Below are 12,004 nucleotides of genomic sequence, written 5' to 3' on the forward strand. Positions count from 1 at the left end.
TTGTATCGACGACACCCTGCACGTTGCTCTTAGCAGTCAGTCACTTTTTATCCCTACCTGAATCGTCTCACGGTCTACGATGAAGATTCCACTAGTACGAGCTCTACCGGCAGTCGTGTCATCCTCGGGGCATCTGCCAATGGCTGCTCTATCCCTTCCTCTACTCCTCGTTTTATTGGCTGCTCTGGATGCTCCGTGTGTCCCTCTTCTTCCCTCGCCGCCAATCATCGTCGCGCGCTGTTACGCACGCCATACGATTGCGAGTAACGCTCCTGCCGGCATGGTCTTCTCTCGGAGGTCTAGACGAATTACGGTCTGCGACAATTCCGAATTCTGATAGGCATGTATCTCCGGTTTCTCGAGGGATACGCGTGCTCCGGTTCGAGTCTTTAAGCGATATACTTAAATTCCTAGATAACAGAGGATGGGGAAGGACCTTCGTCGTATTGTTACGTAACGGCTGTTTGATCGTCACGTGCGATTCTCCACCCCCCCTCCACGGCTCGTTCCTTATGTCTCTCATCAAAAGACATTGTAAGTTACCTCGAAGGTGAACTAATAGAATCCAAATTAGGAATGGCTGTCGAATCATTCAGTGTTTAATTGCCACCTTCCGAATGAGCCCGTGGTATTTTTATACGGGATTTATTTACGAGGATCGTGAGTACAATCGGGAATTTGGTTGTCAGGTTGATTATTGATATAAAAGCAATAACTCGGGAAGAATTGGATTATCGTCGAACGATCATTAACGTATTTTAATTGTATCGGATCATTAGCGATGAGAATCAGTGCAAATGGTATTTTTGTTACTTATACTTTATTCTCCATGCACGAGGGCTTCTAGATATTTTTCTTTCTTTCTTATGCCTAGAGCCCCCTTCTGGCATGATACGGCACTGACGTCCCAACCTCACCCTACGGGATACACCCTTTCCCTCCTTTGGCATTTCCAGGGGAAGAGAAATATATATCCCCTCTCCGTTTCGATTTCCGTCTCTCGACATCCCTCCTATTTCTACGTGTCGAGGGAAATATTCTCTCTCTCTCTCTCTCCCCTCTCTTCCTTACCTCTCCTCTCACCCTCTCCCAGTCTCTGTTAACCACTTTACTCAGTCACCCGCTCATTCTCCTCTCTAGATACCTTTCTCCCCTTCGTCATCCCCTCTTTACCATCGCCCTATTCCTCGTGACCCCTTCTCACTCTCCTCCTGCCCCCTTACCCGCGCTTGTCCGCCATTCCCCTACTCGCGCAATTCTTTCACGCTGATTGCACGGAATCGCACGCCGCAGTGGCAACTACTGGCTTTCGTTTCAGTGACAGGTGAGGTACACTTGCCGCACTTGTGTGCATACACTATAATACTCTCTCACTGACGTGTACCAACAGATTGACTAGTCGGTATTGCAATTTAGGATTCATCGGCGGGGAGTCTGTTTGGTCGTCTTCCCGTTTCCGAGGACTTGGAAACTTTGTACTTAGATTCCTTTGAAATCTCTTCTCGTGGTGCGCTGTGATTCACGTTGACAATTTGCTTCTTCTTTGATCTAGTATATTTAGAAGATAGATTAGATGTGAGAAGCTTTCTTGGTACCCACGTAATTTTTTTAATCTACGCTGCGACGCTGCTCCGTCGATAACCTCTGACTTACCGACTGGGAAAACTTGTTTATTACTAGTAAAAAAAAGTAGATCTACTCGTTTCGTTTAATATTGTACTATCTTAATAGTTGTTATTGACGTAGTTCGAGGTAATTGTTGCGTACCCGTACCCGTATTCCTTCACCCTGGTGGAATTGTTGGTATTAACGACGAGGGACGCACGGGCACGGTGCACTTTGCATTACCCAGTGCGCTCTGCAGGTCAGTTTGTGAACTGGAGTATGACACTAATTCGGACTACTTACCTGTTACAGGAAAAGAACGACGAGGTGAAGAAACAGAAGAAGGAGGAGAATGGCGACGGGGAGGTAGAGGAGGAGGAAGTCGAAGAGGAAATTGAGGGCGAGGAGGAGGAGGTTGACGGCGATGGGGAAGAAGACGACGAGGAGGATGACATAGCGGAGGGCGACGATGACCTGGAAGAATGCGAAGGTAAGAATACAGGACGTAACAACGGCTGTGCCTTAATAATTTGTATAGCGTGCAGTAGGCCCGTTATCGTTGTCACTGAGTAACGATAGATTGTCAATGGGAATAAATAAACGATTAATTAACCCGTGTTATCCTGAACGCAGACGAGGAGGAGGACGACGCGGAAGCCGAGGTGGAAGCTGAAGGAGAAGACGAAGAGGAGGACGCATAATGAAGGAACGGAGAGAAGTATATAAGTAAGAAGGGGAGGTATAGGCGGACGGCGGCGGCGCCATCGTCGATCTTCGGCAGTCTTCTCAGCGGACACTTACTCCTCATATTGAGCGGTTGGTAGCAATGATCGGCGCCTCGCCGCAGCCACGTCCACACGCAAAAGGATAGCCCTCTCGACTCTACAACTAAAAGTTGCCACCTCGCCCGGAGTTGCGGCGTGCTGATGCGGACAGGATAGAGAAAGAAAAAAAAAAGGAAATGACTGGAACAACAGCGACGGATGGAAGAAAAAAAAACAAATAAAAAGCATTAAACGGAGACGTACAATCAACAAGAACACGAACACAGCTCATCGAGAGAGACGGGAGCCTCGGCTCATCGCAATTCTGGCCATCCTAGCCATCACCAAATACTACTGCTAGGTCGTTTGACCGGAAACCGTAAATTCGCCCCTCTCGTCCACTTCGCGTGAAAATCACTTCCTTGCATCCATCCCCATAGAGAATCATAACGCCTCTCTGTCATGCTCTTATTCCCGTAAGTCCTTTGATAAAAAGAATCCGTCGAGCGGCCCAGAGCACCTTTTTCTCCCTTGGCTGGGGCTCACAAACTCCCCATACTCCCTCCTCACCACAAACACAAAAAAGAACAACTCACGACAGAACACAAGAACGAGATAGAGAAGGAACGCGAATGGATGGACCTTTGAGGAAGAGCCAACGCTCTTCTCGCCGATCCTCGCGCTCCTTCCTTTACTTTCTATCTTCATTCTCTCCTCGACTCTCGCACCATTTTCATTTCCCTCATACGTCCTTCAACCTCTCTCTGTCTTCTCCGTGAACCCACCCGAATCCCTACCTTCCCTAGCGTGGCGGATCTATCGTTTCGCCCGAACAACCTATCAAATCGGTATTTGCCGATACCTTGGCTTTCATCGCGGGAAAGTTTTATAACGAAAACTTATTTAAGATATAATAAAAAAAAGCTCTATTGTATTTAAATAGTGTAAAATGGACATTTGTGGGTGATTTTTTTACATTTGAAATCAAATTTACGTTTGTAGTTCGACGAATGTCTCTCACCTAGTGCGCGTGAAACTGAATTTCGTTTACAGAAAGACCGATCATGTGTAATAGGAGTGTGTCATGGCGCGAGGAGAGCTCGTATTCCTCATACATTTGAAAAAGCGGTTCTTTTTTTTTTTTAACGTCACGCATTACGCGCGGCAAATACGAATGGCGCGTCCTTTTGCAGGGGACACTGAAACCAAAAAAATGAAACCTTTGATAGAAATGAACACGGTATCGCATACTTCGGTATCATTCCTTAATGGCACAGAGAACCAGTTGCGCTCTCTGTGGTACCTGCGTACGAAACCCCTACCTCTAACCCCTTCAAACTTCACCCTACGGATGATCACTCTCGATATCAACCAACCCGCTCTAGTTACGTCTTGCCTATAGACAAGCTTCGTTCGCCTCGCACCAAAGCCGACACGAATTAACGATTATTCGATGCGACCCTCGCGCCCAGACTGTGTGGATGAGTAAAACGTGTGACTTTAACATTGCATAATAATTATACATAGTATGTATAAAGTTATGGATTAAGAAACATTTTATTATTAACGATAATATTATGTAACGTAACGTAATGTGGAGAGGTTGTTACACTCTTTAGTCTTTGGGCATAGAGTAGGGAGAGCAATTGGCGTCACGCTACCGATACATTAATATATATATATATATATCCACAGAAACGTATGTATATGTATGTATATACATACATATATATATACATATATATATATTTCAAAGAGGGTAGTGCGTCCCCTTCTGCGCCAACCCCTAAATTCCCACCCTGATCCTACGAACCTTCCACCCTATCTACCTCTGTGTTTCTATCTCTCTCTCTCTTTCGCTCACATCCTCCTCTCCTTGTCGGCCTTCCATATTCTTCCTGTAGGTCCCTATAAAGCCTTCCCCCTCTTACCCTCTACCCCCCTCCCCTCCCCGGGAACACTCTCCTGGAAAAATAGTATCTCGATCGATTCGCCGTTACGCTGTTACCAGCCGCCAGCTTGTGGGTTATGCATGCGGATATCGCTCTGGGTATTTCGATTTTTCGCGTGCTTTTGATATCGATCGAACTGACCGACCGAGACGGACAAACTGACAAACCGACCGAACCGACGGTTAGACACGTCGACGACGCATTGACGTATAAGAGGGAGATGGCATTCTGATAAGAAAAAAAAAAAGAATTGAACACCTGTAAAACCTAGGATACGTATGGATAACCGTGAGGATTATTTATTCAAGTTATTTTCTCTCCCCATTCGAGTCTACGTCTTTTGCTCGAGCGTAAATTCGTTTTTATAATTGAACAGTAGGTGTGGCTCTTTTTTTTAAATTCACGACTGTCTTTACGAACACAATGTTTTGCAAGGATGCCTCCCCCCTTTCGATATCGGTGCGATGCCACTTTATTTTTACGTTGGTCTCTGCAGTTGGAGGGGGAGGGGGGGGGGTGCGTAACGCGTTCAGTTCGACCCGGGTGAAATTAAGGACCTTACGAATTCCTTGCGAGAGCTCTTTGTTCTAGAAGAAGAAGCACAACAATCCACCACCTTCTGCCGTTCGTTGGCTTTGCTTTGGCCGGGATGAGTTTTACGAACGCGGAAACGCGGCACGAATGAAGGTATTCCAGGAGCGTGTAGAAGTTCGGGACACGCCGGTAGGTTCCACGGAGGAAGGAATGATAAACGGGAAGATAGAGAGAGTATAATGTAAAGTCACGAATACGATTAACGCGTATGGGAGACTGGTATGCGTATACGTAGGCAAAAAGGGGGAAAGATGATAAGAAGTGTGATTTTACTCTTGCGAGGAGTGGCGAGGGGGGGGGGTGGAGGTAGAAGGAGGAAACGCGTGTTCCGGTAGAACGATGTCACTTATTCCGGTCTAAGTGCACCGGTAGCCAAGTAAGAGACGGACGAGAGAAAAAGGGGAGTTGGGGAAATCAAGTAAAATAAACAAAATGGGTGATGAGACATTGCGGTTACGATACCATTGTACCATAGCTGCATAATAATAATAATATTAATATTAATAATAATGAGAAAAAAAAATAAAAGGAGGTAACGATAATTTCAATGCGAGACGATGTCCCACGTTTTAATGTACAAATATTTTCGAAGGAGGATAGTTAAATAAAAAGAAACAAAAAAAATATACAAACAATGAAAAGGAACAGAAGTGCGAAGGCGAGATGAAATAATGAGATAAGAGGAAACAGGGAAAAGGACGGAGGAGAGTATTATTCAGAGATACGAGTGAGAAGTACGTGAACTTATATGTGTTATATGCTGACGATTATTTTTTTTTTTTTTGAAATCCGAGTGAACGAGCGAGAGACGAAGGGGATCGTACGATTCTCGTTTACGTTGCGAGCATTCTGTTTCGTAATGACACTTTTATTCAGATTCTTTAGTCTACTAAGGTCCTTTGTGCTATATATGTATTTATATATAGTTGTTCTTCTTGACGTGTGTCCTGCGAATGTCGTTCACGGGAGGTAATGTCTCCTGGTGGGACATACTAATGTGACGAGACAAGGCGCGTTCATATTTTCGTGTTCGTACGAAGATGGCGACATGACGCTTTCAAATCGTGAATCCTCTCTTTAAGGTGGCCCAGGTACCTAAAGCGGGACACAAAGAGCGTTCTTAGTAATACTTATTTAACTATACATAAAGAAATAAGGTCTCGTTTATTTCCTTTTTTTTTAAATTTCATAGACACTTCTCTTTGAGTGAGCGACACTTAGCGAAGGTTTGAGGCTACGTTGATTGGCAGCCACCCCGTAAAGCAAATGTCGAGCGTGGCCGTTGCGTGCTTCCATAAATCGAATTCAAGAGACAGAGAGAGGGAGGGAGCGAGAGAATGTTATAATGAATTACGGTTGTGCGCGGGGATTCCCCTGTTTGGTTACCTGACTCGGATATGACGACATCAGGAAATTGTCTCTGTCGACAAGACTTTTGGATTTTCGACACGAGGAGAGAATGGAGAGACAGGAAGAGATATAAATAATAGAAAGTGATATTCTTTGAAAATGGGGGCCCGTTCCACGTGGTGCTAACGGGGTTGCTATATACCCGTATCAGCGCCATTGTCATTTCATGTTCCGTGAGTATATGTAGCTAGAACTATGGATATTCCGTCGTCTACGTTTGCATACGGAAACGCGAACCTACGTTCTCTATGTACGTTAGATGAGCGAAGAGTAGGAGGAAGAAGGAAAAAAAAGAGTATAGAAAGAGAGAGAGAAGCGGTTTTCGAGAAAAGGTAGAGAAAAGTTGTTTACGATAAATCTCTTGTGCATTTACAAAAAAAGCAGAAAAGAAAATGTAACGAGTGAATACCTAGGCTAAGAATTATTGGTTTGTGTGTTCATAATAAGTCTTGTTCGAAAGCTACTTTTGTACAGGATAATAACGAGCATCGTGTCATCTCTGAATCTTCTGTCCTTAATTCTTGTCTATCTGTCAGAAGTTTCACTCTTCGTTTTGACTGTGTTCGTTCATAGGTATAGCTACTCGCTCTCTTGTTCTCTCCATCCGTTGTTTCTTTTAATTTCTTAGCGTTGGACGAAAAACGAAAAAAAAAGACAAAGTTATAAGATATTAATGAAGGGGAATAACGACAATGACAATTTGGATAACAGCATAATTACCTACACCATACAGATTATGTATTTCTGTCCATTCCATCAGAATTGACACTTTCATTGTATTTTTAAGTAAATACATTTTGGAAAACATTATCCACGCGGTTTATTATTATTGTTGTTGTCGTCGTTGGACGTTTTTCGTGTGTGCATCTTTTGTCGACAGCAACCTGGAAAAAATAAGTTTTACGGTAAGTCTCGCTATGTCTATTTTTTTAATCTACAATTCTTTTGTTCCCTCCCACTAATACTCACCATGTTAATGTCAAGAACAATATTAAAAATGCTCTCTGCTGTACGTGGATGCTCGTTACGTTGCTACACATCAGATTACTATGCTCTCGTATATGAAATAATACTTAAGCGAATGGTACGTTATGTAAAGGGCATAATTATACGTGGATTAATCGTGTATTATCCCTGGTCCGTAACAAATTGACGAGTCTTCTTGGTACGCACTGTAATTGAATTTAGCTCGTAAGAATTCAGCAAGAAAATTCATAAGATTTATCCTTAACACTTATGACGAAACAGGAACGTACGTTCTGTAACAAAACAGTCTCACCCACGAACGACGGTTGGGACTACAGCAAGTCGAGCTTGAAAAAAAATTACATGGAGTCATCAATTAGTAAGACATATCTGTTAACGATTCGATTACTAAAACACCATTTCATTTAAATCCACAAAAATGAATCACAGTTATCAATAATCAAATCACGAAAGGAAATAAAGAAAATTGTACCATATACTTTTTTGTAATCTCCATCTCTGTAAAAAATCATGGCGTCCTTCGCCGTCAAAGCTGTATTGGTAACGATGCTGATTTTTTCAAGAGGCACAAAAGGTCCCTCTGCATTGATGCTTCCACTTTGAACTATCGTGCAGCTGCCTTACCACGAGGGATTGACAGTTAATCGATTAATATCCAGTGCCACGAACAATGCGTTTCACCCTGTATGTACGTATCAATGTTCTCCTTTCCACATATATCATACGGTACATTTCAAAAGGCGTCTCGCTGTTATCAATAATTGGTTTAAACTGATTACTACGAGTCCATAATTCTTTAATCTCGTCCTCGTTAATATTTATCATCTTTTATTCGGATATTACAACAATTAGGGTTCGTTGGGTCCCACCCCATATTTACTGCGATAGTGGCGACGCCCTCGGTCAAATCTGGAAACAAGCTGACATCGATCCGTTTCCAAACGCAGAGATCAGTAGGGAGATGCACAACGCTACGGTTTTAGGCGATACCAAAAACATGGCGCTAAATCGTAGCGGCGAGTCCGGGAATAGAATTTTGTGATCATCGCTTCCGTCGGTAATGCATATCCCGTCGTAGCCGAGCTGAACGTGATCACGAACGGGTAGCCTGGCGGGCAGAGATTCTCCACAACTTACAACTGATTCCCAGAGCAACCCTTAGAAAGAGGCCGCTTATCAGATATTGCCTAAATCTTTTTTTTTGTAATCTTAAATTCAAATGTACAGTGTAAGCTCGATAAGATTTACTAAGACAAAAGCCAGCACCTTATGCCTGCCTGTGTTAAGGAGTGCAGCGATGCGGTGCTAGCTTCCATCATTATTTAACAATAGTTCCAAGCGGAACTATGGTCCCAACATTGAGTACTTGAGAGAATTATTCCGGAACTGTTTGAAACACAACCTGAAAACAACACTGAAAGCCAGCTCCTTATGCATACCTGCACTGAAGCACATGGTGCGACTAGTATCCTTAATAGGTATTTTAACGATGTTACGTAGCAGAACTGTTGTTAAAACCTATCTGGAACTATAGAACTCCTCGAGAGCTATTGAAAAAGCCTATTGTTGAATCATTTTCAAGAATTTTAAAAAAGTGCAGTGCTGGAACTGACACCCATGTAGCACCTAAATTTTTGGAAAATTCCTATTTTAACGATGTTACATAGCAGAACTATTGTTAAAACCTATCGGGAACTATAGAAATTCTAGTTAAGTGCGTAGCACGTACAATGCTCAGACACCAATTTTTGAAGTTCTTCAAGAAAGTATCGTTTGTACCTCTTTCCAATCAGTCCCCTTCGAAAGAGTACAGTCTCTAGTATATCTCCACTGCGTTCCATCGTTTGTACCTTCATAGTTTTCTTTTAAATTCAGTATTAGTGCGTAGCAGATAAAGGGTCTAGACACCATTTTCGTGAGTTTTTCAAAACATTTATAGGTAGTATAGTTATAAGTTAAAGGTAGTATAGTTATAGGTAGTAAAGAAAGTGTATTAATCCGTATGCGTGCGAGAGAGACGCACTTAGATCCCTGCTGTGCTAATGAAACGTACGCTTTAGGAGCATTACAGGGTGGTGCGTCGCGAAACGTCTCTTTCTATACTCCTGTACCTTCATTTACGAAAAAAAGTGTGACGTAGTGAATTGATACATTTGAATAAGTGCGTCGCGAAGACATCATCTAAAGTTCGCGGAAATTCGCGTATTGGTCTATTCGTAACAAGTGAAGAATTAGTCCGCAACCGAAAATACAGGAAGTGCAAAATAGTGGCCAAGGCTGGAATCGTCAAGTCGTCTCCAAAGTGAACCTCGAGTGTCGAAAGATGTACTGGACCAATGATCAATACAAATGGACAAGAGAAAGGCAGACGAAGATCCTGGGGTAAGTGATCTTTTTCTTTTTTCCTTTTTTCTTCTACTCACCATAAACATTTATGTAAGCGGCCATGCTGAAAGCCATAAATTTGCTATACTCAGCTGATACCGGAAGTATAGCATAGATCTGACTTATATTTGTGCGAGATTTTGGTGATGCATTCGGAAAGTGTTGCGCGGTAGTGTCTGACTATATTTTCAGCTATACTTGTTTCCGAGTGATCAACCGCAGATTCCACTGTGTACTAAATTATTTTTCCTCGTCCACGCGAGTCTTCTGGATTTTGCCAATTTCGCGTTTATAGCGCACCGACGAGAGAAGAACACTGTGGACTCTCTATTAAAATACATATTTATACATATTATATTAATACATTATAATACATATTATATTAACATTACAAAAATGGAGGTGTTACATGGATGTCAGCTCCAGCATCGCACTTTTTTAAAATCTCTTGAAAATGATTCAACAATAGGCTTTTTCAATAGTTCTCGACAAGTTCTACAGTTCCTGATAGGTTTCAACAATCGTTCTGCTAAGCAACATCGGTATAATATGTATTAAATATGCTTGTGGCATCATACGCTTCAGTGCAGGCAGACATGAGTTGCTTGCTTTTGTCATATTAAACTTACCGAGCTTACACTGTGCGATCGAATTTAGGATTGCAAAGAAAAAAATTATTTAGGCTATATCCGATGAGTTGTCTCGTTCTAAGTGTTGCTTTGGGAAGCAGCGATAAGTAGCGGAGGACTCTGCCCGCCAGGCTACCCGTTCGTGATCACGTTCAGCTCGGCTACGACGGGATATGCATTATCGATGGAGACGATGATCTCAAAATTCTACTTCCATACTCACCGTTACGATTCAGCGCCATGTTTTTAGTATTGCTTAAAACTATAACGTTGTGCATCTCTCTACTCATCTCTGATTCAAATAGAAGAGGATGTACTATAGGCAAGAGACATGCAGAAAAGTAAAGAATGACAGCTTTGCAGGATTTTATGTTGTATGAAAGACGGACTCAGAATGAGAAAGTTCGACGGCAATTGCCGTGTACGTTGTAACCAAGTACTTTTGTTTCGTTGGAATATTTGATAACATATGTGTACAGTATTTTAAATAGGTAGAGCATTGTCTGTACCTTGATTATAAGTTTAGAGCTCAGTAAATATGATAACGCTGTGGGGTGTGCTAATAATGTTTAATAAAATAAAATGCGTTTGGTTTTTTTTTATTTTGAAAAATTCCAACGTACAATGGAATTTCTTGCAGGAAAAGCGCCACTTGTGACTTGTATATATATATATATAACTTCCGTGTGGCAGTGGCCCGCTTATTTGGGCGGGAACCAGTTATGTGGGCTGTCAGTCAGCAGATAGATCTGTAAATTTCAAGAATGCTTCTCAGTTGAAATTCATATATCTAATGTGCCACTTAATGAAAGTGCTAATAATTATTTAAGTGCAGTTCGTATGCTGATCTAGTATTTATAACGATAATTTAGTAAGTATTTTAGTATTTTCTACGTAGCGAGCATTTATTACATGACACGTATTGTACTACCAGTGCACTCAAAGATGGATTTGTTTTTCAGCTTTTTTAAGCAAATTAATTAAATATGGATGACGATAGCGACAATGATTTAGGAGATATTCTGGATAATCTTCTAGCTAATGATGAAGAGTCCAAGGATGATATAAATTGTGACAAAGGTGATACCCAAAAGTCCACATTAACTACTGCCAAAAGTTCTTTGAAAGAGCTAGAGTTTTCATTTTTGGATTGTGTTTCTCCATCAAAAGATGAATCAAAGTCTCCTAAAAAGTCTATCGGACTAGTTCATCAGGGTGATACAGCGTGCATCTCCCTACTGATCTCTGCCAAACGTAACACGTTGGTGTAACTTCTGGTAATATATGTATTACTTGGCTAGGAAAAATAATACAATAAAGTAATAAGTGTTATAATATAATAACATATATATAGTATACGTATAACGACGTAGTAAGGTGAGCCTTGATCGAAATGGCCCTAAGGTATCTGATCGGCACAACACTTGACCGATGCGGACAATCGGCTCAAGACTCCAGAATGGATACTGTTCTACCAGAGGGTTGATCAGTAAGGAAAGGAAAGAAGGTTGATAAGTAACTGACGATGATCGGTGTCAATGTTCGTAAGGAATACTTTGAATTCGGAGGGGATTTGGTGGCTTGTCAGGCAGTTGTTGACTTTGGATGCGTGTTATGAGGAAATCGAGGCTTTTGCGCCTGATTCGTCAATAGAATTCTAATTACAATTCTTCGATCG

At 42.0% G+C, this 12,004-nt stretch overlaps 2 protein-coding genes and 1 long non-coding RNA gene across 6 annotated transcripts in view; 1 reads left to right on the plus strand and 2 right to left on the minus strand.

The window, feature by feature from the left end:
* LOC107273461 overlaps nucleotides 1-1,024 on the minus strand; it is a 4,987-nt gene extending 3,963 nt beyond the window's left edge. Inside the window, exon 1 of the mRNA XM_025090814.1 lies at nucleotides 58-1,024. Coding sequence (XP_024946582.1) covers nucleotides 58-228 — 171 coding nt within the window. The 5' untranslated portion in view covers nucleotides 229-1,024. The remainder of the gene's footprint in view (nucleotides 1-57) is intronic.
* The window catches only part of LOC107273455 (glutamic acid-rich protein), a 9,919-nt gene extending 4,380 nt beyond the window's left edge, over nucleotides 1-5,539 (plus strand). Inside the window, exons 2-3 of one of the 2 annotated variants that reach the window (XM_015751669.2) lie at nucleotides 1,918-2,095; nucleotides 2,239-4,591. In XM_015751669.2, the coding sequence (XP_015607155.1) occupies nucleotides 1,918-2,095; nucleotides 2,239-2,306 (246 nt within the window). In that variant the 3' untranslated portion in view covers nucleotides 2,307-4,591. Of the gene's footprint in view, nucleotides 1-1,917; nucleotides 2,096-2,238 lie in introns of both variants that reach the window. The other variant, XM_025090816.1, reaches the window with a different exon arrangement.
* A 337-nt stretch (nucleotides 5,540-5,876) lies between these two features.
* LOC107273460 lies at nucleotides 5,877-8,288 on the minus strand. Of its 3 annotated transcripts, XR_001539247.2 has the most exons (6): nucleotides 7,785-8,288; nucleotides 7,582-7,638; nucleotides 7,295-7,497; nucleotides 7,046-7,209; nucleotides 6,735-6,948; nucleotides 5,877-6,010 (listed from the first exon to the last, which is right to left on the minus strand). It is a non-coding gene; the product is annotated as an uncharacterized LOC107273460 (long non-coding RNA). The 3 variants fall into 3 exon arrangements; XR_001539246.2 differs by having other exon boundaries at nucleotides 7,295-7,638; nucleotides 7,792-8,288; XR_001539245.2 differs by having other exon boundaries at nucleotides 7,295-7,638.
* Between the last annotated feature and the right edge of the window lie 3,716 nt (nucleotides 8,289-12,004).

Source organism: Cephus cinctus, unplaced genomic scaffold, assembly GCF_000341935.2.
Source record: "Cephus cinctus unplaced genomic scaffold, Ccin1 Ccin1_scaffold1609, whole genome shotgun sequence".
Taxonomy (NCBI): domain Eukaryota; kingdom Metazoa; phylum Arthropoda; class Insecta; order Hymenoptera; family Cephidae; genus Cephus; species Cephus cinctus.